We start from the raw sequence: 24377 nt of genomic DNA, 5'->3' as shown, positions 1-24377 counted from the left end.
AGACTGAGCCCCCCCCCTCCCCTCCCCTCCCCTCTCTCCCCCTCTCTCCCCCTTCTGCAATTCAAAGCGAAAAACGGAGAACGGGATCACAGTTTTCCGGGAAAGAGCAAAGGGGATTTGATACAAAAATAAGGCTCCTTTGTGTCCCGCGTGGAATACTTTTGTACTACGAGAGGTGCGCGAGGTCCGCGTGGTCAAAGTGACCGAAAGCCAAAAGGTGAGTAACGGGGGTCGCGGATCTGCTTCTGATGTTCCTCGTTGTTGCTAATTTAGCTGGAAGCGTGAAGGTGAGCAGCTGGTAGCATTTGCCGCGAGTTGCGGGCTGCAGCTTACGAAATGTTCCGTTGCGCGATCGTGTAACTTCTTTCAAAAGCGAACCAATATCTTTGTTAAATCAACCAATTTAACAATGTTCCGTTGTTAAAAGTTAAGAAATTACGGGTCCAATAAACCCATCGTTCCGCCTCAAAACTAAAAAGAACATCAAAGTACTATGTGTTGAATGGATAGTGTCGCATATTGATTGCATTTACAGCAGGTGCTCTTGTGTGTGATACCATGAAGTGACATGAGCATAAAACCCTTATTAAAAAAGTACATTATTTCAATTTGCAAGGCTGGATGATCATTATCTAATTACCTTACCTACCCCCCTTCTCTATCACCAGCTAAAAGGACACATCGGTGTCAGGGTCCCATCCACCTTTCCTCCATCTTCTACAAAATGAATCCTTTGGGCACGATGCAGAGGCCAGTCACGCTCAGTTAAATGTTAGTACCACCTGAGCAGATATTGCTCGGCTGGCCGAAGAGGAAAAAGAAGAAAGGGGCTCAACGTGTTGGAAGATGTCTCCCTGGATGATGCTGCCCGTCAGCCTCCCAGTTCTCACCATCACTGGGATATGGGTTGTGTAAGTATTCGAAAATCCTCAGAGACTTTGGTCCATATGGACACGATATGAGCATTGTGCATTATCCTGCTGGAAGTAGCCATCAGGAAATGGTATACCGTGGTCATAAAGAGACGGACATGGTCGGCAACAATACTCTGATACGCTGCAGCATTTAAACAAAGCTCAATTGCTACTAAGCGGTCGAAAGAAATTATCCTCCACACCATCTCACCACCACCACCACCAGCCTGAAACGTAGATGCAAGGCAGGATGGATCCATCCTCTCATGTTGTTTACCACAAATTCTGACCCTACCATTTGAGGGTCAAAGCTGAAATCAAGACTCATCAGACCAACGTTTTTCCAATCTTCTTTTGTCCCATTTTGGTGAGCCTGTGCAAATTGCAGTTTCCTGAATGTTAACTGACAGGAGTGGCACCAGGTGTAGTTTTCTGCTGCCGTAGCCCGCCCTCTTCAAGGTTCCACATGTTGTGCGTTCAGAGCTGATGTTCTGCCTTCCTTGGCTGTAATGAGTTATTGGTGGTTGGTTATTTAATTACTGTTACCTTTCTATCATCGCGAACCAGTCTGCCCATTCTCATTTTTGTCCACACAACTGGATATTTTCCATTTTTCGGACCACTCTCTGTTTACCCCGGAGATGGTTGTGACTCCCAACTCTCAACCCGTCTGGCACCCACAAACATGCCACGTTCAAAGTGAAGTTTTTATTACAATATAAAAAAATGACGTAGATATTTTAGCATTTATAATATATATCACCTTTCACATACCCCATAATGTTCTGATTTGAATCTGAATCGTGTTTTGAGTAGAATACACACTGTAAAAACGAGGCGATATTGTAACACGTTTCAAATCTGTTCTGTCAAAATCCTTTTGATAGCCTCCTGCCTCCAGGCGAGCAACACATGCATATTTATTCGCATAATTCCTGGGGACACAGGACTATCACCCCTCCCTTTTTAAAGGCGAGATGTGCATGCTCACAGCATCTCTTGATCATCAGCAGTATGCTATCTGAGAACAACCTCCTGGTTATGTTTGGCCTGACAGCTCTCTTCTATGCTTTGAGACAGACAGACAGACAGACAGACAGACAGAGGGCCCAGTTCCAGATTGTTGTCATCTGCATCTGGGATCGGTACCGTGGGGAGTGTGCCGTCTTCATTGGATGCCAAAACTGAGACTATGTACACCAATTAGTGTTCGTCAACATGGCGGCTTCACAGTTTGTCTGTGAGTGTGTGCTGGAGTATACGAGGTCTATGTTGCTTCACACCAACAGTGAGTTGGAGAATGAGCAGGTGAACATTTGTGTCAGTGCTGCACATTTCTTTCTTGCTCCGATATCTGTCTCCGAGGTAGAAAGTTAAGATGCCAAATGCTGCCGACACCCGGTTCCTTTTAAACCCCATTTCCTTCCCGTTACCTTGACAAGGGCGCCTTGTTTCTAAGAGCAGCCGTGGCCCTTTTTTCTGTCCTTGTGGAATGTCAAAGGTTGGCCATGTTGCATAACTTCCTTTTTCACTGTGGGTGAGTGAGTGGGTGGGTGGGAGTAAGGTAAATATTGGAAGGCGTTGTTGGAGAACGTAAGGAGCGTTTCCCCTCGGCATCTGGTGGCTGTGATGTACAGGATACGAAAGGTCCGTTGGGAGGCAAAGGAAGGCTTGTGCCCACCCAAGAGTGTTGGCTTTCTTTAGTTAACCTTTTGTGAATTAAGCAATGTGCTCCACCATAGCTGTGAGCAGTATGTCTTGCAGTAAACATTTTACATAGATTTTAAGCATTTATTTAGCTTACAGTGCTTACAGTTCCTACACTGCTGAATACATTCCCGATGTGTTGTTTTCAGTCATTCTCATTGGCCATAGCAGATCATTCTGTCGAAGCCCATGTCCAACCCTAAATACAAAATAGGCTCTTTTCCACCTATATATTGCTCCGAGGCATGCAATTACCGTTTACAGCCTCTGCTGAGCTTTTATAGCGGTCCAATTATGTAAACAGACCTATTATTACTCAACCTCCAGAATGCACAACTTTAGTTTCTTATACCGCTTAAAAAGGCCCCTTTTATTTAGAAACGTCCCAGAGCTGAACTGCTGCTATTTCAGCTTTGGAAGCTGACCAAATGTTTAAAAAAAAAAAAAAAACAGGCTCCAGATTTGGCAAGACGCCAAATACAAAAATCATATCATCGTAGCTGACCTTACCTCAGCTTGCTCACACTTTGGAAGATGAGCATGATGAGCACCAAATAGACACCGCCACATGATTTCTTACCATCATAAATGCCTTTAGATTGGCCTACATCAGGATTAAGTGAGGCGATTAGCTGTCATTGCAATGATGGTTATCTGATTTGATCCCCCATACTGTACAATAACATGCATAAAGATACATTTTCAGACACTTTCCCCAACAGTTCCTCTTTGCCACCTTTAATCTCACGTCACCCAACCCGAATTTGTGTTAAAAGATAGCCTGCGTAAATGTATATGTTGTTCTTGTTTTTACGATCTTAAAAGTACAGTTTGGACCAACGGGGCAATATCATATATGCCGATTTATCAGAATATAAATCGGTCCTCTTAATTTATTACTGACACAAATATCTGATACGCAAAACTTCCATTTATGTTTGAGTTTAATTGTTTTAATACGTTTTATAGGAAGTAGAATGTTGGATTTCAGTTTTCATATTACAGTCTTCTGATCCTCTGGCCATTGACCGCTCTTAGGTCAGTAGCTGGTCAGTGACCCGGCCAAATACACACTATTGTTGGATTATCCATGACACAAACCGGAGTGATAAGAAACTCTAATGTCAGGTCACCCAATCCTGCAGGTTAAACAGCTCAGTGGCAAGTCATAGGAACGGATGACATTTCGGAAGTGAAAAGGCTCTCCTGCTGTCTGTGTCACTTGTGTGGCAGCGCTGGGGTCCCAGTAATATTTTGCCTATGTTTGTTACTTTAATTTCCTGTAATTGGAATATTCAGAAATATTGGTCTTTTTTGTTGGCACTGTATTCATAAAACCGCAGGAAGCATGATTCCTGCTTCTAGTTTTGGCTCATCACACGCTCTCTCTCCTAGGTATGCCATGGCCCTGTACAACCAACACGTCTGCCCTGTGGATAACTGGTATGTGGCTTGGTTGATCCTCTTATTTTGCCATATATACAGTTCCTCTGTTGATTCCTGCACACTTGATGAATCTTGGAGTATAACCTGGTGGTTTGTCATTGTGTTTCCCAGTATTGTTCTCTAGGACATGCAGTTAACTCGGTTGTTACTTAAACGTAATGGGATCATCTCCTCGGTTACTTCACAGAAAAGCTCCTAAATCCGCGTCACGCACCAAACTATAAAACTGTGGTGCATTACATAGATCTAATTGCAATGACGATGCAATTGAATGCTAGTTCATAAATCATCCCCTGCAGATGAGTGATCGACTGTATTTCGCAGAGTTAATCTCTAACCGCAGAACTGATATTTGATGACACAGTGAGCCTTTGACTTGGCGACCGTAAGAAAGAAGGAACTGTTGTTACTGTTCTTTAATGTGACGACGACAACATTTACATTAGATTCCAAGCAACATGTCTATGTTTTTCTTCTCTTTTTTTAACCAAGCAGGATTGAAGTTGTACCAATGTGATGCTTGATGTTCCAGGTTATACAACCAGTCGTGTGAAGAGGATCTGTACTTGCAGAGCGGGCCAACCTTGTGCTGCACACTAGACAATGTACCTCTGATCAGGTCAGTGAGAACCTCCCTCTCTGAACCCAACCCTACCTCTGTTTTCTCTTTGTGTCTAGTTTCTGTCTGGTGATTTAAAAACAGGAACACCGCCCCATTGTTTTACATGACCCCCCCCCCCCCCCCCCATGGCACATTGTTTATAAAAAAGCAAGTGAGCTTGAGAAGTGAGGAGACTGTTCTCCTGAGTGAATGTGTGTGTGAGTGAGAGTGTGCATTCTGAAAATAACTTGGGGCTGAAATATCCTGCCTGCCACCGTGGCAGTTCAGAGAGAGAGAGAGAGAGAGAGAGACCCAGAGAGCGAGAGAGAGAGGGAAAGACGTTGGCTTACATTTGGGAGGAAATGAAGACACTCCCGCACTGATCAGAGCATCAAAGGACAGTTTAATATTGTTCACAGTTTTGTTCCAAAATTCTGGAGACAAATTTTACAGAAATGCATATAAATAACTGCTGTGTGTGTGTTTAAAAAAAAAATTAAAAAGATTATATAAGCACACATATTCACTAGCCCTCAAACTACATGTGAAACTTCTATGGAGAAGTAGAAATGGTGATGTTACTGATTAACAGTTTATGCGCAATGGTGGAAAAGATGCACATCTTGCATTTATGTAGTTGTTAAGTAATTAACTGAAATCAAACACTTCCATAAATGTACTGAAGAACGCGTGCGTGTCTGCAGTCAGCTGACACGGCTTTGGCGGTCTCGGGTTCTCCTCTCCTAGAAACACTTCCCATTCTAGAGGAGAGTACACTGTGGGTCAAAAGTCAAAACCTCGACGATGGGATGCTGGGAAGTGAGCCTCGTCGGCCCTCTTTTCTCACTTCCTTGCTGTGTGAGCAGAAACGCATCTCTAACAACGTGCTGTAGTGCACGACGCGGGAGGGGAATCTGTGGGTCTGTCGCTGTGGCGCGAGCGTAGGTTGATTCATGCATTTCTCTTGATTTATGTTTGTTTGTTTCTTGCAGTAAATGTGGGACTCTTCCACCGGAGAGCTGCTTCTTCAGCCTCATCTGCAGCACAGGCTCGTTCATGGGTAAGGCATCGAAACCGGTTTAAAGGCGGTGGAATCCTTCTAAACCATTAAAGAGTATAAACACAGTGCTAATTCCTTTATATGGTGGATATTCTACGTTGTGCTGGATGTTTTACCAATCACACTGTATTTTTTAGTAACAAACACACGCTGTCACAATTTCTACTGTGTCTCCATCTCACTTTTTTAACTTAGTTGAAAAGCCACAAGATTTGCACTTTTAATTTTCCATTAGTCTGCTAATTAGAAAACTAGCAATTAATTGCTGATGATTTTCTCTCTATCATCTTATAGTTTAACTTCTTTGTGGTATATAAAATACTGTTATCAATACTTGGCATGTTTTAGTTTTTTTGCTGATCTTAAGACTTGAATATATTTGTAGTGCAAAACCTACAACCACACTGACCAAGAGCCAGGGAAAAGCGGCCCTGTGGGTACTGACCCACATGGGGGAAAGTGGAGGTCAAATGGACCTCGGGTTTGACTTGAAAATCGTTTCGTATGAAATTGTAAAAAAAAATGATCAAGCACGTGGTGAGTGTGTATTTTCCTAGGCTCAGGGAAAACACACATGATGTAAAAAGGAGGGAATGAGCTCCCATGTGCGGCTCACTGAGCTTTTGTGAGTCTACCCGTTCCTTGCGTCTGCTGGTGGGTCTGACTGCTCTGATTCCACTTAATGGTTCCCAGCTGCGGGTTAGACATGTTGTGTGTGTGTGTGTGTGTGCGTGCGCCTTGTTTGTCTTCTCATAAGTAGTCTCCATGCCTCTAGCGGCTATTTAAGTCTTGCAGTTCCTCCGGCTGATTGGCTGACTCGGGACAGTTGCCCGATACATCTGAGAGGGAGGCAGGAAAACGAGGGGGCGAGGATCCTTTTCCGTGTAAAATGAGCTGTTTGCTATACGTTGTTGACTTCCAAATGCCAGCTCTGGTCCCCCCCCCCCCCCTCTCCCAAAAATGAGGTAGCCTCTCTGTGTATTTCTAGTCCGACTACTACTGCTTGAGAAACCCTGGTAGGGACCAGACTGTCGCGGCTCAGTGTGGAATTCAGCTCCGGCAGCAGTGACAGTCCAGTATCTGATCGGCACCGCGAGCCAACCATGACCCACGACCCCCCGGGGGGAGTCAGCTCGTCGACCTCGCGTACATCCAAGTATTTGCCTTAGAGGAAGATATGCTCCCCAAGCACTGTGCGTAGTTTACTCAACGGCAGACGAGCCAATTCAGAAAGAAGTGATGTGGCGACCAATCAATGTGGCTGTCAAACGTTGGGACATTGAGCTACAGCTCAACAAAAAACCAGCACACAATTGCATATTTCTCGTTTTGCTGACGCCTCCATTGCTCAACTGAGATGGCAGTTCACTGGATTGAGGAGTGAAGCTGTGTTTATGTGCACAGCGACCGTTACTACTTACAAATTGTGTGTGTTATAGAAGTAAGACAGTCTGTTAAAAATGTAAATATTTTGACTGTTTGTGTCTGGCTTTGTTAGGGTAAAACTGTCCTCCTTTTATTTGTTACAATTCCACCAATAGAAAAAACCTGCCATATGGTAAGAAAATAATACAAGACACTAGATGGATTTAGAATCACGCTGTCAATACACCGTTGCTGCAGATGGTTTGAATATAAAAGACTTGACACATAAGACCTCAAGCGCCTAATGTGGATGCAAAAAGCAAGTCTGTGCGTGTGACAGCAGGGATGTTCACCCCCTTCCACTGTGTCCATGTCGGTGCACGTGAGGTTCCACCGAAGAGCAGCATGGGTGGGTTTTATGTCCGTCCGCAGAGTGCAAGGGGACAACGCTGGGACAGTGGAAGGGGAAGACGCTGGGACAGTGCAAGGGGACAACGCTGGGACAGTGGAAGGGGAAGACGCTGGGACAGTGGAAGGGGACAACGCTGGGACAGTGCAAGGGGACAACGCTGGGACAGTGGAAGGGGACAGACGCTGGGACAGTGGAAGGGGACAACGCTGGGACAGTGGAAGGGGACAACGCTGGGACAGTGCAAGGGGACAACGCTGGGACAGTGCAAGGGGACAGACGCTGGGACAGTGGAAGGGGACAGACGCTGGGACAGTGGAAGGGGACAACGCTGGGACAGTGGAAGGGGACAACGCTGGGACAGTGGAAGGGGACAGACGCTGGGACAGTGCAAGGGGACAACGCTGGGCCAGTGCAAGGGGACAACGCTGGGACAGTGCAAGGGGACAACGCTGGGACAGCGGAAGGGGACAGACGCTGGGACAGTGGAAGGGGACAACGCTGGGACAGTGGAAGGGGACAACGCTGGGACAGTGGAAGGGGACAGACGCTGGGACAGTGCAAGGGGACAACGCTGGGCCAGTGCAAGGGGACAACGCTGGGCCAGTGCAAGGGGACAACGCTGGGCCAGTGCAAGGGGACAACGCTGGGACAGTGCAAGGGGACAACGCTGGGCCAGTGCAAGGGGACAACGCTGGGACAGTGGAAGGGGACAGACGCTGGGACAGTGCAAGGGGACAACGCTGGGCCAGTGCAAGGGGACAACGCTGGGACAGTGCAAGGGGACAACGCTGGGACAGCGGAAGGGGACAGACGCTGGGACAGTGGAAGGGGACAACGCTGGGACAGTGGAAGGGGACAACGCTGGGACAGTGGAAGGGGACAGACGCTGGGACAGTGCAAGGGGACAACGCTGGGCCAGTGCAAGGGGACAACGCTGGGCCAGTGCAAGGGGACAACGCTGGGACAGTGCAAGGGGACAACGCTGGGACAGCGGAAGGGACGCCGGGGCTCATTGAACTCGTTTCTTTCGAGCAGCTGTCGGACAACAGCTTCTCTTGACAGTCTGAAGCCAGGTGGAGCTCCGCCGTGGCGCTTATTCGTCAGACGTGTGACCTGGTTGGACGTAGCAGCTCGTGACCCATCGACACGACGCGCCTCCCCAGGGAAGGAATGTGCCACAGAGAAATGTGCTGTTAGGGAGCACAGCACAAAACAAGAAAAAGCATGCAGTGTGTCCTCACGGAGAGAGTGATGATGAATGTGTTCCTCCTTCTTTTTCACCTTTTGGGCTTAGCATACTTTATTTTTGTTTCAACTGCTGAATGCCAGTTCAGAGTTCTTTTGAAATGATGCAGAGGTAATTTAATCGGAATCGGAAAAGTCCACAGCCCGCCAGACTGCGGCATGGAGACAGGGAGGCCGTAATCGAATGAAATGCGTTGACTTTCTTGTGCTTTCTCCATTTAAAAAAAAGAAAAATGAGTAAGGAACAGACATGGACGTGATTTTTTTTCCCCGCTCAGAGAGATACTGCTGTTTGTTTTTCCATGATTGTTACTGAAATCACTTTGCCAAGATGAGTTTAGTGCCGAGGGAACGGAGAGAAATAAAACAAGCACATTCACTCTAAAGGCCAGAACAATAGTGATATTGATCTAAAACCGCTAAATACATCAGCTTCAGATAGATGTTACATTATGTTTGTACGGTGTTCAATTTAGTTTTTTTTCTCAATTCATTTGATTTATTTCCATACTATATATTGTGAAATATCCACATAATTTAGCAAAATGTACTTCGATCACAATTAAGTTCATTGTTGACTCAGTGCAACTATTTGACAATTGGTAGAAGAAAATCACTAACACAAAATTACTCAACATTACTCAAAATTTGTATTACCCTTAACAACGCAACAGCCTCGTCCTCATCGAGACGCTGGCTAAGAGCCAGCCGGGGGCCTCATCGTATCCAAACCCTGGCGAGTGGAGACAAGGCTCGACATTGTTACGCTCTGCACTGGCGTTTTTCTTTCCTCTCCGTGACCACGGCTCCTTACGCAGACAGTGACAGATTTAAGACAACAGTTTAGTCTGCGAGGCGATCTACTGCCTTCAGGTTGGAGCCATTAGGGGCCCTTCCAATCCTCCCAGTCTCCTCTCTTCCCTTATCGCCTCTTTATTTTGTTGCTCTGGCTTCAGCGAGGCCCCACGTCGGGCACCAGCCGCCAGGAGCCAACAAAGAGAAGCCGAGTCAGCCCCGCGGTGCACCGACACTGCCCCCCAGTCACAGCCCCCCAGTCACAGCCCCCCAGTCACAGCCCCCCCAGTCACAGCCCCCCCAGTCACAGCCCCCCCAGTCACAGCCCCCCCAGTCACAGCCCCCCCAGTCACAGCCCATTAGCACATCAGCAGTCATCTGTCCCCATATACTGTCCTTTGTTCCCCGCCGCCGTTTAATCTTGCGCAAGAGTCGGACCAACCCCCGCCCCATTAGCGCTCTCTTATTTCCCGCCATTTCCTGCATCTCGTTTTCCCACTTGTTAGGCAGAGGAATTCAAGCCGGGCCTTGTGAACTAATGACACCCATCACCCACTGTGTCCACTGTGTGCACTTTTCAGGAATAAGTGTTATTCTGCTTTTTCTTCCTTTTTTTTTTTTTTTGCAATGCAGCATTTCACCGTGCAGGAGTGTTAATGTGTTACTGTCTTTATGTGTCCCTCGTGCTGTAGTTGCGGTGATTGTGCTGCTCCGCTACGCCCATGTCATTGAGAAGCACCAGAACTGTGTTCTCAACACGGCGAGTCTCTCCACAGGCTGGATCTGTGCTGCTGGACTCATCATGGTGGGCAACTTTCAGGTACGGTGATCCAGGTTGCTTTAGTAATACTAACAATAATTAGTATTAGTACATTTGCAGTAAATTATGAAATCCATCAATAGCAGAAGATCTGAAGATCTATATATATTGCAACAAGTAGTCCTGCAGCCCCGTGGTCATGACTCAGACTTTATAAGCCCAATCCTGCACTGCCCTCCTTGATACTTAAAGTGACAAAATCTAATCTAAATTCTTTCTTCGTGGATATTTGTTCCAATATGTTCCATATTTTTTTGCAATTAGAAACATTTGGATATTTTTGTGATTGAAAACGTTAAGCGCACACACAAGCTGACATCTTAGTGGAACTATTCACGTCTGTAGTTCATTGTCTGATGAGGGAGATGAAGTAGAAGAAACAGGTCACCGGAGTGTGCGCCGTCTTCTTCCCGCTCCTCGATCGGGGCATCTGTTCTGCAGAACTGGGAGGAATTATACGGGAAAAGCCCGGGGCCAGTGAGTCATTGAGTCGTGCCATATACGGAGAGGACAGGGCAGACGGGGTGTGTCTACCAGGGGCCCCCGTCTATAACCGGGCACGGAACGGAACGTACACCACGTTGCATCTCTTGCAGTCTGGCACGTTCCAGTGGGGTGGAAATGCAGATGTCACTGGTAAACTGTTTTAAAGCATAATGAGGCAGAGAACCCGAGACGAGACACCGCGCCACAAACAATTTGGAGGAAGGAGGAGTAAACAAAACGCCTAAATGGGATGAACCCGACGGATCAGAGAGGGTGAAAGCAAACCAGAAACACAACGCGCTTCAGTCTGTCGCGCTGCTGCGGTTTGGCCCCTTTTCCTGTCAGGTGGTCCAATGGTTTTGGCCAAGAAGCACACAAATAGACGATGGAAAAGCACATTGACGCCCCAAGGAGGTCGAGGGGAGTGACATGTAGAGCTCAGCAAGAGGAGGAGGAGGGAAGAAAAAATCTTGTTGGGTTAATCTGTATAAAAACAACTGGTTACAAATTAAAATATATATATTATTATCACACCTGACAGAGCTACAGGTGATGTATAATGTATGTTTTGTCTCCGAGAAGAATAAATGAAAGTATTAAAAATTATAAATAGTAAGTATAATAAATGAAGCTCTTCATGATACAATTGGATACAAATAATTTTGTGATGTGGAGATTATTTTTGTAGTATTTCTATTTTAAGGCCCATGGTAAAAGTTTTAAGTATGAGTAATATGTGCATGAAGACGGTTATGGGGGATTTATAATATTTTAGGTTTATTCCCCATCAGTAAATAAGACTGATCTTGGCTTGGATCTAGTTTCAAGTAATGACGTTTGTTTGAGAAAATGAAAGTTTAAACCAAAGTGATTGTCAGTTGGCTTGTCACCACATCCTGGCGCCCACTATTCCCCGTGAAGTAGAACAGGAAAGGCTTAAAACACCCATCAGCCGTCAGGTGGATAGAATCTAGGTCACGGCGCATCGCAGTGTATTGATCCTTTTCATTACCGATTAATCTGCCTTTTGTCCATAAAATATCTGAATGTTTTTTGTTTTTTAATCCATCTTCATATTGCTTTTTTTTTGTGCATCATCATTGGAAAAACTCTGATTAGTTATTTGTACAAGCCCCACATTGTCACAATAGAGAAGCTGGATGTAGGTTTGAATATCAAGGAACCAAGGGAGCAAGACATCTGGTTGTTGTTTGTGTGTGTGTGTGAGTGTGTTTTTCCATTACAGAGTATAGTGACAAACAAATTGGCAGAAATACAACACCAAGACCCCCACAGTGCCAGTTCGATGCAGTGGAAGAGATTTTGTAGCAGCCACTTCACCGAGAAAGCAACTGGACTGAAATAGAAATCCCCCCGAGAACACTGCTTTTTGATCAAACACATCCAAGTCTGCGAAAGACCTCGCTCTGTTTCATTTCCCATCTTCACTCCCAGATCTGGAGATGTCACAGACGGGCCCGAAAAAAAAAAAAAAAAACCTTTTATTTTCTGTGTGGGTTTTGTCATATTAAATTGTCTGGCAATCTTACCCTGTCACTTCTGGGATTAGCCTTCTGCACAAGAATGTTCAGTATGTACTTGCCGATTCAACGAACAAATGGCTTAAAAGCCACAAACTAAATAACTTGTAGGCTCTTGCTCTAATGATCCCTGAGAGTTACTTGGAGCAGAGTAACAACCACAAGGCGTCAGCCAAGGAAATGATTGTGTCATTCACCTAAATTAGTCTTCTCCTCGGAGACGTGTTTCTAGCTTTTGGTTAACGCTCCATTGACTTTCTTATCTGCTCTGTTCAGTACATCTGACGTGTGTGTGTGTGTGTGTGTGTCGGGGGGGTCACATGCTCCTGAGCAGTTTCTTATTGTACTTGTGACCAGGGGCGATAAGAAGGCGTTCGTTGGTGTGGCTCGCTGCTTACTTCCCATCACCCCCTCTCAAGTCATTCTTGTCGGCCCTTAACTAAAACATTACAACGTTTTTTAGTGGCTTTTGGTCAAAGTGTTGCACAACAATGACTAATCGGACCCAACAGCTTGACGCGGAAGCTGTCTGCTGTTCTTCCCCCCCCCCCCCCCCCCCCCTCGTCTCTGATCGTTCCCACATGGCGTCGTCCGTTTTAAATAAAGTCTGCCGCCAAAGGGCGGGCTCAGTGTATTCTTTGTCTGACCCGTTTGAACGTAACCCCTGTCTCTTTTCCCAATACGACAGGTGGACAATGCCAAAGTTCTCCACTATGTCGGAGCAGGCATCGCCTTCCCCACCGGTATGCTGTTCGTGTCCCTGCAGTCGGCACTGACTTACCGGCTCGCCAAGACCCAGGGGGAGTACAACGTGGCCCACCTGCGGCTCGCCATGGCCCTGCTGGCCTTCGTGGCCTTGGTGCTCAGTATCCTCTGTAGCCACGGACAGGTGGCCGCCTTCGAGGCTGTCAAGTGCTCTAGGAGAGATTAGGAAGGAGGAATCTCCTTCACGGTGTATCGCAACTACGGTTCCCCCCCCCCCCCCCAGCATTCATAGTCAGATCCAGTATTTCTTGTTATGAGCCGTGTTTTACGGCTATAGGAGAAAAGACGTATAGCGTAGATGGTGTAGCACATGTAACATTCACTGCTGTGATGAGTCAATATTTTGAAATCTGCTAATGTGCTTTCCTGCTAGGTAGAGGTAGATGAGGATGTTGATTAAGATACAATTATTGCCCTTCTTTTTGACGCCCTTTTCATTTCATAATGAGATAATATAGTATTTAGTCGACGTTTTCATTTTCCAAGTAGCGGAGGTCAAAGAGTTTCACCGAGGTGAATCGGATCCATCGGAGGCTGCATGCTGAGCCCACGCCGCTTCTCTGTTGTCCTTAACCGTGTTCTCAGGCGGCGTGTTTTTCTGTCAGGAGAGCTTCGTCCTTCAACACGCCTCAGCCATCTTCGAATGGGTCTACTGCGTCATCGTCATGCTGTTTTACGGCACATTCGCCTTCGAGTTTGCCGGCGTGTCGTCGGACACCATGCTGGTGCTGGCCAGGGGGACCCTGGGACCGGCTGGGAAAGAACACAAATTGGACCCGCTGGGATCACTGGGAGGGCCGGTTTTACATGCTCACTCGCAGCCACATCAACACCCACCTGAGAACATGTCCATCCTCTAGACGGCGGGCTCGTCTCATCCCCTTCAACCTGCTCGTCTAAACAGTTCGTTTCCAGCCACATTCGTCGGGCCGGCGCAGTGGACGCTCAGGGCCCGAGGGGAGGGGTTGGGGGGGTCGGGGGGTGGGTTGGTTCACCTGCTGCCACAGTGGAGTGTTAAGTTTGCTCGCCTCAGAGCTCAGTGTCTTCTAAAGAACTTTGTATGTATTTTGCACATTGCACAAGTGTGAAACCAAAATTCCCTCCCAACTTAGTCCTTTGGCCAGCAGTGGGGTACTTTGTCAATCAGATCAAGAAAATGTATCCCCCCCCCCCCCCCCCGCAGAGATCATGTAACTTGTAGAAGTGGTCATGGCCCATTTCTCCTCGAGCCGACAGCCATGATTCTTTTAGCGTACGTAAGGAGTGAAGCTGCTGAGATATCCGAGAGGGAGTGTTACAGCAGGGCCAATGTCAAGCATATTTTCCAACGAGGGAATGTAAAAATGCACTAAGCTAAGAGAAAAGGTGTCAAAGGTTAAGTATATAAATGTCTTCGTCAATCATGGAGGGAGAGAACGGGGCAGCGCTCTGCATTTGGCAAACTCTCAAACCTGCATTAAGCAATACTTTTTTTTTTATACAAACAAATCCCACAGAATAATAATCACTCTACATTCCAAGGTTGTAGCTGCTGGAGCGCCTTTGTCTTATTCAGTGAACCGTCTGCTACTTTGTTGCCAGTGTGAAGATTGTTAAAATAGTACAGCTGGAGGAGTTGGTTAGCCGAGACTAAACGGAAAGTGAACATTGGACTGCGTTTCAGGTGTTTATTGGGTATTCACGTTGCTCCGTATCTGTATGGATGTGTTTTAAGAAGCCAAGGGACCCACGACTAGCAAACGGTGTTGTGGGTTGAATTGCAAACCGTACAGACTAAAGACCTGGCGGCTCATTAAGTCTAACCTTCATAACGTGATGTCTTGCTGTTGGGATAAATGCATTTGATCAACCGTAAAGCTCCAAAGGATTCAACTTCCTGTCTCTAGAGTTCTACTTAGGAATATGAAAGGGAGACGATACAGTGTCCAGAGGCCAAAAGCGCACCAGCTAATTCAAGCCAGAGCACTGTGGTTTATTGAGTTTAGGGAGGGGGCATCACACATGTTCCCAGGTCCTATGGACGTATTTCTGCATCTCAGCGCTCCAACATGGAGGAGCAGAATAGTCCGCCATTGCTCTGCCTTCTTACTCATTCTTTGCATCCTCCATTATTAGTTTTTTTTCTGCATGTCTAACTGGAAAACAAAGGAATTCGTCATCCAAGACATAACTGAGTTGACGGAATCTGTGTGGCATCGGTGCTAAGAGACACGAGGCCGCTTCCTGTCATTTCCCCTTGTTAAGCTGCGATGATGATGAAGATGAATGAAAGCAGTACAATGGAGGCGTGGGATGCATGGACTGCCAACAGTCGAGGAGCAGGGACAGAAGGTCACAGGCACACCTGTGATGGCCAGAAATACCAAAGTGGATAAGTTTCTCACTACCATTTCATTTACATGCTGTCTTTTTCTCCTCTGTGCACTTGTGGACTTCCCCCTACATTCTGTGCTTGGTTACTTATACAGAGTATTGCTTATTTTTTGGGGGATTGTTTAACGTCTCTGTGTAATAGCAACACATTCCGAGCTCTCTTTTGGGGGGGGGGGGAGCAAGCGCAGGGTTTACAACAGTTGGAGTCTTGTTGGCATGCTTTTATGCAGGGAAAATATTACTCCGACATACCACTAACGGCCACATGTGTGGCAGAGTTTAACAGTGTGGTACCAACGCGGAACAGCTTGTGCAAACTGTGTACACACCACTCTGCCTCTGCCTGCTGGTCAAACAGCGTATTGCATTGGAGCTGTAACGTCAGTGCCCAGGTCACAGGACGACTTGTTTTCTAACTGAAACCTTTTTGTATCTAGAGAGTGGTGAATGTTCAGTCAGGTTTAGGCCAAATGAGCTCTAGTTTTACTTCTGAATGTACAAAGAAAGTTGAACAAAGTCCTGCCAATCACGTGACCTCCTGCCTGTGCTTCTGCATTAAGTTCAGCTGTGATCTTCAGAACTTTCTCCCAGGCATCTTGTGACCATACAGTATGTTTACAAAACGCATTCCTCTAAAAAGTCCCAGTAAATGCATTTTGAGTGCTAAATGATGGTGCTGCTCTAGCAAGAAACATTTGATCATTTACACATTTTACTAAGTTGTAATTTAAGTGACAGGTTCATGCATGTTAAGAAGCAGCGCATACCGCCCTGGTTTCCGGTTAAACGTTACAGAAATGTCTTTTAAAAGCCTCAGATTCACATTTGCCAATCTCCGTCAGGTGTCCTTCTCATGTCATATCAACCGCTCTACCTTCTGTGCTCTTTCTTTCCAGCATTTACTGATCTGTCTGACCTCTGCACTCAGGAAAATGTTACGACACCAGCTATCTGCATTGTTCAAAGCGGAATGAACTCTGCTCGAGTCAGCCTTCTGTTGTTTCAATGGCATTTGTTCTATTAACGACGATTTGCTATGTTTTGCTTAATATAAGTGATTAGCCATCATATAATAGATTATTTTTGTTAATCAAGAGTCCATAATGCTGAAAAATAAACCTTCCTGTATAGCTTGTCAGAATGCTTATGCTGCTCTCACCAACATGGTTAAACATCTGCAAGAATCTCCTCCACGCAATCAGTATATTGTTGGTGAAAGCATTCTGACAAATTAACAGCTGTTGTTTAACTCTGTTGAAATCCAAAATGCTCACTATGTGCCTTTATATATTGTTTTAATTAAGAAAACCAAAGAGGTTTAGGTTGTAAATTCTATTTTGAAAGTAATATGATTGTGAGTCTAAATATAAATGCCTTAATGTTCAATAAATAAATACTGTTTTAAAATAACTATTTGCTCCATGTAATGCACGCGAGCTGTCAATACTCTAATCTTGAATTTCCTTCATTGATTAATTACCATTGTCCAGTTTCTCCACCAATAGTTTACAGAAGAACAACACATTAAATAGACAAAAAAAAGAACCACGAATTATACTATTACTTTTTTAACTGAATTTCTTTGACACACTTTTTTCTATCCGAGAGCAGCGTAGGCAGCCGAGTCTATAGTATGTTGAAAAAAAGTCACAGGATAGTATTAAGTCATGCTTGTATGTATTAAGAAATAGTATGGTTCCTAAAGAACAAAAAATCTCAATAGTATGAATTAAATGAAAATCCAGATGTAAAGTCAAACTATAGTAAATGTATAGAATGCTGTGCTATAGTAGGACATGAAAGATTCACACTTTCTTATGATGCAGAGAATATCTTAAAGATGAATCCGAAAGCATGTCATAAACATGAAAATGTACTGGGATAGTACTTTAGAAAACACTGCAGCTACAAACACAGCATGGCATAAAAGTAATAGTATGTCAAAAATAAAATAAATAGCATGTCACATCACTCTAAGCTTGCATATTGTGGATTGGGGAGGACAACACATTTTTAATTATCTTTATTGATTAATTATTTACATTGTTTGGTTTCTCTGCCAACAAAGACAGAAAATCAACACATTAAATAGAGAAAAACCTCTTTTACAAAACAACGTTGGCATTAACTGAAGGCACCGGATGTTACACCCTAAACTCCCACAGACATGACATTTTGAATTGAATACTGCTCACAATCTCAAATCCATTCAGAATGTAAGATTTTTATATATTTTATAATTTTATAAATACTTTAAGAAATCTTGAAAGCTGACTTAAAATAACATTTTCTAAATGCCCTGTTTAGAATTTTATGTTGATAAACACTAAATCTAAATTCGAGTGGAAGGATCTCAATCTACAATAAAGAGCTGCAACGTAACAATTCACATTGAGTAAAACTTAACAACATGTAAGATATATAAGCATATCTGCATCTAAACCAAGGTATTCAACATAAGCTTATAACATGGTTAAAATGCAGCAATTCTAAGACATTTGCAGGGCTATAAATGCTTTATTCTCAACACCATACAGTTTGGTAATCCACTGCAGAGAGCAAAGAGACACTACTGACAGTCCTGAAGGTTAAAAAAGAACAAAATACAAATCAGAGACCACTTGAGCTGCAGACAAAATATAAGCAGCTTGTTATTGAAATAAAGCACTTATAGGACGACGGACTGTGGGACCACGTTGCAACACTAGACTGCATGGCTATTTTCAATATGCTCAAGAGATTAAAGCTCACTTGTCTTGTATGATGTGATTGTAACAGGGAAAACAACTTCCTATAGCACTAATTACAAAATGAATTACGAAATGAACGTAGAAAAGGAAATTTTCCGTCATGATTAGTGTTGAGCGGTACTGTAATCATGTGAATGAATGAGTGTAGATCTGGTCAGTAGGTCTGCATTGTTGTATTGTAGCAGCCTGGTGTCCCCTTTAACATCCGTGTCCTGTTACCTCCTGATGCTGCAGTGATATAATAAACTCGAAATAATGTTATTCATATTATTTAAAAAACTTAATTCCGCTATTAGTAACTTGCCCGACACCGGTCTTGGCATAAATATATCATCTGTCACCTAAAGTGTAGCCTTTGGCTGAGCAACAATCACTTTGATATTGATAGAATAGTCATTCATGAAGTATTGTATCATGGTCTGTTGTCAAAGACCATGATACTGGTCACGTAAATGAATATTCACAGCTTTGAGGTAAAAACACAGTTTGTAGTGTGGTAGATGCATTTATCTTTATCTCTGATTAATATTTGTAAGTATATTTCTCATCAACCAATAATTGGTTGTAGAATGAGGAAGGGAGGTTGAAAAAAACTCTCACGTAGCCACTAGATGAGCCGAACAGGACGAGCAGGTGAAGGAATTTAGTACACAAGCTTTTTGGGCATCTCCCAAGTAAACTCCGGTCGCCCAAAGTGACCGTAAGAGGCCGTCTGCTGGTAGATGGGCCTCTTCAGGTCCAGGTCCCTAGAGAGAACAAATGCAACATCAGGACATACGCCTATCACAGGGTAATACCCATATTGTTTGTGGATGTGTTCTTTGAATTTTGTACATAAACTAATAATTTATGAAAATGAGTTAATCCTAGTAGAAGTAGCATTTGAAATGGGCAAATTATTTACCAGTGTGTGAGCTAAGACAATGGCCTTTTATTAGTTCTGTGGTAAATTGTGTGTGAATATTCATTTTGTTACAGGATTGGCTGAAGGTATACAGTTATTTCAATTTGCAAAATGAACATGTCATGATTTAGCATTGCAGCTTGAATACTGGATTCAACACTTCTCCCAACCAGTGAAATTGAAGATTACATCCATATTTGAATCCTATTAAATATTTGCAAGAAAAAGGCCCAAAATGGGATTTGCGAGGTTCAATGCCAAATTTGAAGATATTCCCTCCATTCATTCCTGAGATAATGCATTCATAATAATGTAGCATCTACCTACAATGTTTTCTGTCAATCATTTTGAATGACTAAAGCATACGCTACAACAACTGAATGCTTATCCAGATCTGTCACTGCATCACTGTCTTAAATCCACTAATCCCAATTTGACTTTGGTGCCCTCTGGAAGTAAAAAAACAAATGTCTTATTTTGCAAAAATAAAAACATATGCTATCAGTTAAAAGATCCCCCGAATATCTCAAAAACCCCACGTAGTGGCTTAAAGAAGGAGCCTTGAATTGATCAAGATGTCCGATTATCCTGCTTACCTGACGATGACTCCGGGCCGCAGATCAAAGTTGTTGTTGACGATCTGGAGAAGCTCCGTCTCTGACTTCTCGGATGAACCGTAGGTGAACACGGAGATGGACAGAGGATGGGCCACTCCGATAGCGTAAGACACCTGGAACACACGTGCACAAGCAGGTAGATAGAAATAGTTTTATCAGCTTGTTGGTCTGTTCTACGCCGCCCCCTCCTTGTGCCCGGATGGGTGAACGATTGCCACTGTGTCCTCACCTGAACCAGAACTCTCCTGCACAGTTTGGCTTTGACCAGAGACTTGGCCACCCAGCGAGCAGCGTAGGCAGCCGATCGGTCCACCTTTGAGAAGTCTTTGCCGGAGAAAGCTCCGCCGCCGTGAGCGCCCCACCCTCCGTATGTGTCCACGATGATCTTCCTGCCTGTCACACCAGCGTCACCCTGTTGGGGAGAAGAGAGGATGAGCAACAAGTCTTTTTTTTTTTCTAGATGAAATGCACAGCAAGTGTGTGATGGTCACCTGAGGTCCTCCGATGACGAAGCGACCGCTGGGCTGGAGGTGGTAGATGGTCTTGTCATCCAAGTATTCAGCAGGAACCACGGCTTTGATCACCTGATTGAATAGGTGCGGCGGTGAAACCGTTGTTTCCTTAACAATACCGTAGTCAGAGGCCAGTAGGTGGGATTATGAGGCTCTACCTTCTCCTTGAGGATTCTCTTCTGCTCCTCCAGAGAAACGCAGTCATCGTGCTGGACAGAGATCACGATGGTGTGAACTCTCCTGGGGATCACAGCTCCGTTCTTCTGGTCGTAATGCACGGTCACCTTTGAGACACAAGGACTCAAAAATCTCAAAGAGGACACCATGTTGAAATATGTTATAATTACCAACTTAATCTAGAGTTCTTTCCCATTTACCTAATTTCCCTTTAGCTGCTTTAGTGACCCAAATTAAACTTCAGGATAATAATCCTAATCCTATTTTGACTGCATTAAATACACATAACCCGTAACCCGCACCTGTGTTTTGGAGTCTGGACGCAGCCAGGGGATGGCTCCACTACGTCTGAGTTCAGCCATCTTTGAGTTAAGTCTGTGGGCCAGGACGATGGTGAGAGGCATGCACTCCTCGGTCTCATCTGTGGCGTAGCCGAACATCAGACCCTGCAAAGACACAGAGATGTAAACTATATAATGACACAGATCATTATCGGCAGGATGTATTCATGCTTGCTCTTTAACAGAAGGATAGACAATGATCACATATTCATGTGCACTGCAGTTATATTGGCATAAAATGAAATAATATGATGAACAAAAAGACTTCTTAAAGTAAAAATAATAGATGAATAAAGTAAGATTAATATGCTTTTTAGAGAAAGTTATGTTTGAGAAGGAATTTACATTCTTAGATGTGGAATTATAGATATTGCAAAACCTAATTCAATTATTTATATTTTTAATTATCTTACATCTTACAGCTAAGTGATGACATGAATATACAAATACATTTACTCAAGTACTAACTTCCCAAGCCTTGTTTATGATCTCAATTTAATCTTGTGATATAACTATACGTCAAATATAAAACTAGCTTTATCTTAGCCAGCTAAAACAGTGAATTGTGAACAATGATGGGACACTATTAGTGCATCAGTCAAAGAATCCCCTTTTATGCAGAATTCAAATATTAAGGTTACTTAAGGTAAAGCATCTGAGTACTTGTGTACTGTAATGTGTCAATTCTTTCACTGTAATTATGTGCCAAACAAACCATGATACTTGACTTCATCCAGCCCTTCAGTGGACATGAGACAAAGGACACAATGTCCTATTGCATTTGCCGTACCTGGTCTCCGGCTCCCATGTCTTCCTCTTCTCTGTCAATGTGAACTCCCTGAGCAATGTCCGGACTCTGCTGCTCCAGAGCCACCAGCACATTACACGTCTTATAGTCAAAACCTGTGGAATGACACAGAAACACGGAGCAGAGAGAAAATCACTAAAACATATTAACATATTTTTTATTATTTATATATTATATCTGGGTGATATTAGACAGAATGTACACAAATGTGTAATAAGGGGTAAAAAAGATAAAAGGCAAAACTATTTATTACTGGTACCGCCTAACAATAAAATGGTTATATCGATGATATATTTGATTAAAAAAAGGATCATTTAAATGTTGCACTCAAACTCAGATGTGTTTTTGAGAAGCATATTTATATTTAGTTATTTACAGGAGATTTTTGTTGACATCCAAATCATCCGTTGGCGTGATTTTCTCACCTTTGTCCGAGTTGTCGTAGCCGATGTGTTTGATGGCTTCTCTCACTACCTTCTGGTAGTCCACGTTGGCCCGAGATGTGATCTCCCCGCAGAGCAACACCATGCCGGTCTTACACACCGTCTCTGTCAATAAGATTATTATATAGGCTTTCTAACAGATGCCATGACAGAACATTTTCGGACACAGGTGTGCATTGTTTAAAAAAAATAAGAAGTTAGTTCACGCACCACATGCGACTTTGGCATCTGGGTCCTCCTTCAGGTGGGCGTCCAGGACGGCATCACTGATCTGGTCACAAATCTTATCTGTGGAGAAAAACAAGCATTAAACACAAGGTTGAGATTCAGGACAGAGATTTAAAATGTGTCATATTATAACTGTAAGTTCTTTGAAGGTTTACACATAATATTCCAAGTATGAAGAGTGTTTGATTTTAGTTTATCACTTTGATTGGATTGCACATGTCATTAGAAACAACATAAATATTTGGTTGCATTGGCTTGACATGAAGAAAAATATAATTTCAATACAAATTCTGAGATATAGTGAAATCCAATAAATAGATCTTTAGTCAGTTTGACTTTGCAGTTGGTTCACAGTCTGCACCTGATAGATTGTGTAACTTTGATCCCAAAAAAATGACATCACAGTCTGTGAGAACTGACCAGATGTGTTATCAAATGAAAACGCTTGTTTAGCAATACTTCAAACTTCCCAACAACCAAGGCCACAAGCACGTACAAACAGGGCCTGGAAAGTCAATGATGATCATGCCTGGGAGGTATGATATCTTTCTATAGTAAATGTGTTCTTAATTCAATAAAACGTTACATTAAAAAACATCAACAAAGCTGCCCAACTGTTTGACTGAAGTTACTAATTATTGATTAACCACAGTAGACTTGGTAAGATATTTTGTGGGGGGGGTGGGGGGGGGGGTGGACTGTCTAAAAGGAGGAGATTACATTTGAGCTTGTATCATTAGGATTTAACTCTGAACATCTGGGTAACGCTTATCTTTTCATTTTAGGACTATTTAGCAATTATATATATATATATATATATATATATATATATATATATAATCATATAATTCTGTATTTAAATATATTTCCACTTATTGGTGGAGAGAAGGAGTTGTTGACAAATAAACACTTATATATAAGATACACTTGGAAATAGTAGTGTTACAAACCAATAATTATCAATCATGTTCCATCAACGCAAAGTATTGTCAATTTATTTGCTTGAATGAGTCACATCCATCAGAAATCCACAGAGAACAGTGAAGGGTCACTTTACATTAAGTACATTACATTAACGTTGTCCAGGATCCCAATTTGAACGTCAACATGCCAGTTGTATCCCAGGATAGAGTCCGGTTGACCCTTTTTCCTCCCTGTAACCCTACACCAGTGCGTCATCCACATTCACCTCCTGCTGCCCATAAGTGAGAACGGGAGTGAGGGGCGGCGAACACGTGTGGCTGTGAATGGAATACCAACCGTGCTTTGTGAGTAAATGCTCAGTACCGTGGAGCTATTTGGGACACGTTATCCAACTAGCATCGAGTTTAATGCATGTTTCTACACTTTAGGTAGAAAGGCTGAATCAATATTTCACTGTGAATAAGATAAGTAAAGGTTAAATATGTTTTTTTTAAAACATTTTTTAAATGTCTATTTCTTTAAAGAAATAGAGAAATATATAGTTAACACTTTAATAGCTTGCGTCCCTGCGTTGCACACAAGACTCACCTGGATGTCCTTCTCCTACGGACTCCGATGTGAACATGAAAGAGCCCTCGTCCAGTATGTCACTCATTTTGTTTCCTACAGGGACACGTACTCTGCAAGATATTAAAGAAGAAAAGTTTCCCCAGTTCCCTCCAACAGGCTGCTTTTTATTCCTGCTGGTTGTTTTTAAGAGATGAATGAAGAAATCGAGGCCAGCAGCCCTGCAGCCAATACAAAGTCTATCCTACAACACTCCACGTCCGTGTCCACATGGCCCAATATATATGGTAAAGAGAACACACGCGCACACTCTCTTTGACACGCACACACACACAACCCAATCACCCCCCCCTCCACACATACACACACACACACTTGTCATGTGAATCCATGGGACAGTCCATTCCAGGGGGGAGTGGACGATGGGAGGGCATTTGCAGCTGGTGATAACAGTTTATTAACCTCTTGTGTACAATATGATGTTTGTGTGGGTGCGTGTGTGTGTGTGTTTTTAGTCCTCACCAGCTTTGACATCTCTGCTTGTGAGTGGGAGCAGGGACATCTTAATTAGGGGTC

General features: G+C 43.8%; 2 protein-coding genes across 5 annotated transcripts; one reads left to right on the top strand and one right to left on the bottom strand.

Annotated features, from left to right (window-relative positions):
- Window positions 1–64: 64 nt before the first annotated feature.
- On the top strand, window positions 65–23815 carry zgc:154058 (Transmembrane protein 150A-like). Of its 3 annotated transcripts, XM_037464797.2 has the most exons (8): window positions 65–217; window positions 669–911; window positions 4017–4064; window positions 4600–4686; window positions 5661–5728; window positions 10238–10365; window positions 13081–13258; window positions 13743–17964. In XM_037464797.2, the coding sequence occupies exons 2-8, from the start codon at window positions 847–849 to the stop codon at window positions 14015–14017; spliced, it is 849 nt and encodes a 282-aa protein (XP_037320694.1). In that variant the 5' UTR covers window positions 65–217; window positions 669–846; the 3' UTR covers window positions 14018–17964. The 3 variants fall into 3 exon arrangements, with proteins under 3 accessions (XP_037320694.1, XP_062422605.1, XP_037320695.2); XM_062566621.1 differs by lacking the exons at window positions 13081–13258; window positions 13743–17964 and adding an exon at window positions 23482–23815; XM_037464798.2 differs by lacking the exons at window positions 13081–13258; window positions 13743–17964 and adding an exon at window positions 10807–12322.
- mat1a (methionine adenosyltransferase 1A) lies at window positions 17539–24095 on the bottom strand. 2 transcript variants are annotated; one of them, XM_037464796.2, is made up of 10 exons: window positions 23823–24094; window positions 22293–22370; window positions 22065–22187; window positions 21622–21734; window positions 20793–20936; window positions 20472–20597; window positions 20293–20385; window positions 20031–20213; window positions 19781–19914; window positions 17539–19026 (listed from the first exon to the last, which is right to left on the bottom strand). In XM_037464796.2, exons 1-10 carry the CDS (start codon window positions 23887–23889, stop codon window positions 18924–18926), a joined length of 1164 nt encoding a protein of 387 aa, XP_037320693.1. In that variant the 5' UTR covers window positions 23890–24094; the 3' UTR covers window positions 17539–18923. The 2 variants fall into 2 exon arrangements, with proteins under 2 accessions (XP_037320693.1, XP_062422604.1); XM_062566620.1 differs by lacking the exon at window positions 17539–19026 and having other exon boundaries at window positions 19777–19914; window positions 23823–24095.
- Window positions 24096–24377: the final 282 nt, after the last annotated feature.

The sequence above is a fragment of the Pungitius pungitius genome, chromosome 13 (assembly GCF_949316345.1).
Source record: "Pungitius pungitius chromosome 13, fPunPun2.1, whole genome shotgun sequence".
NCBI lineage: Eukaryota > Metazoa > Chordata > Actinopteri > Perciformes > Gasterosteidae > Pungitius > Pungitius pungitius.
This window is presented reverse-complemented; position numbering and strand designations above follow the sequence as displayed.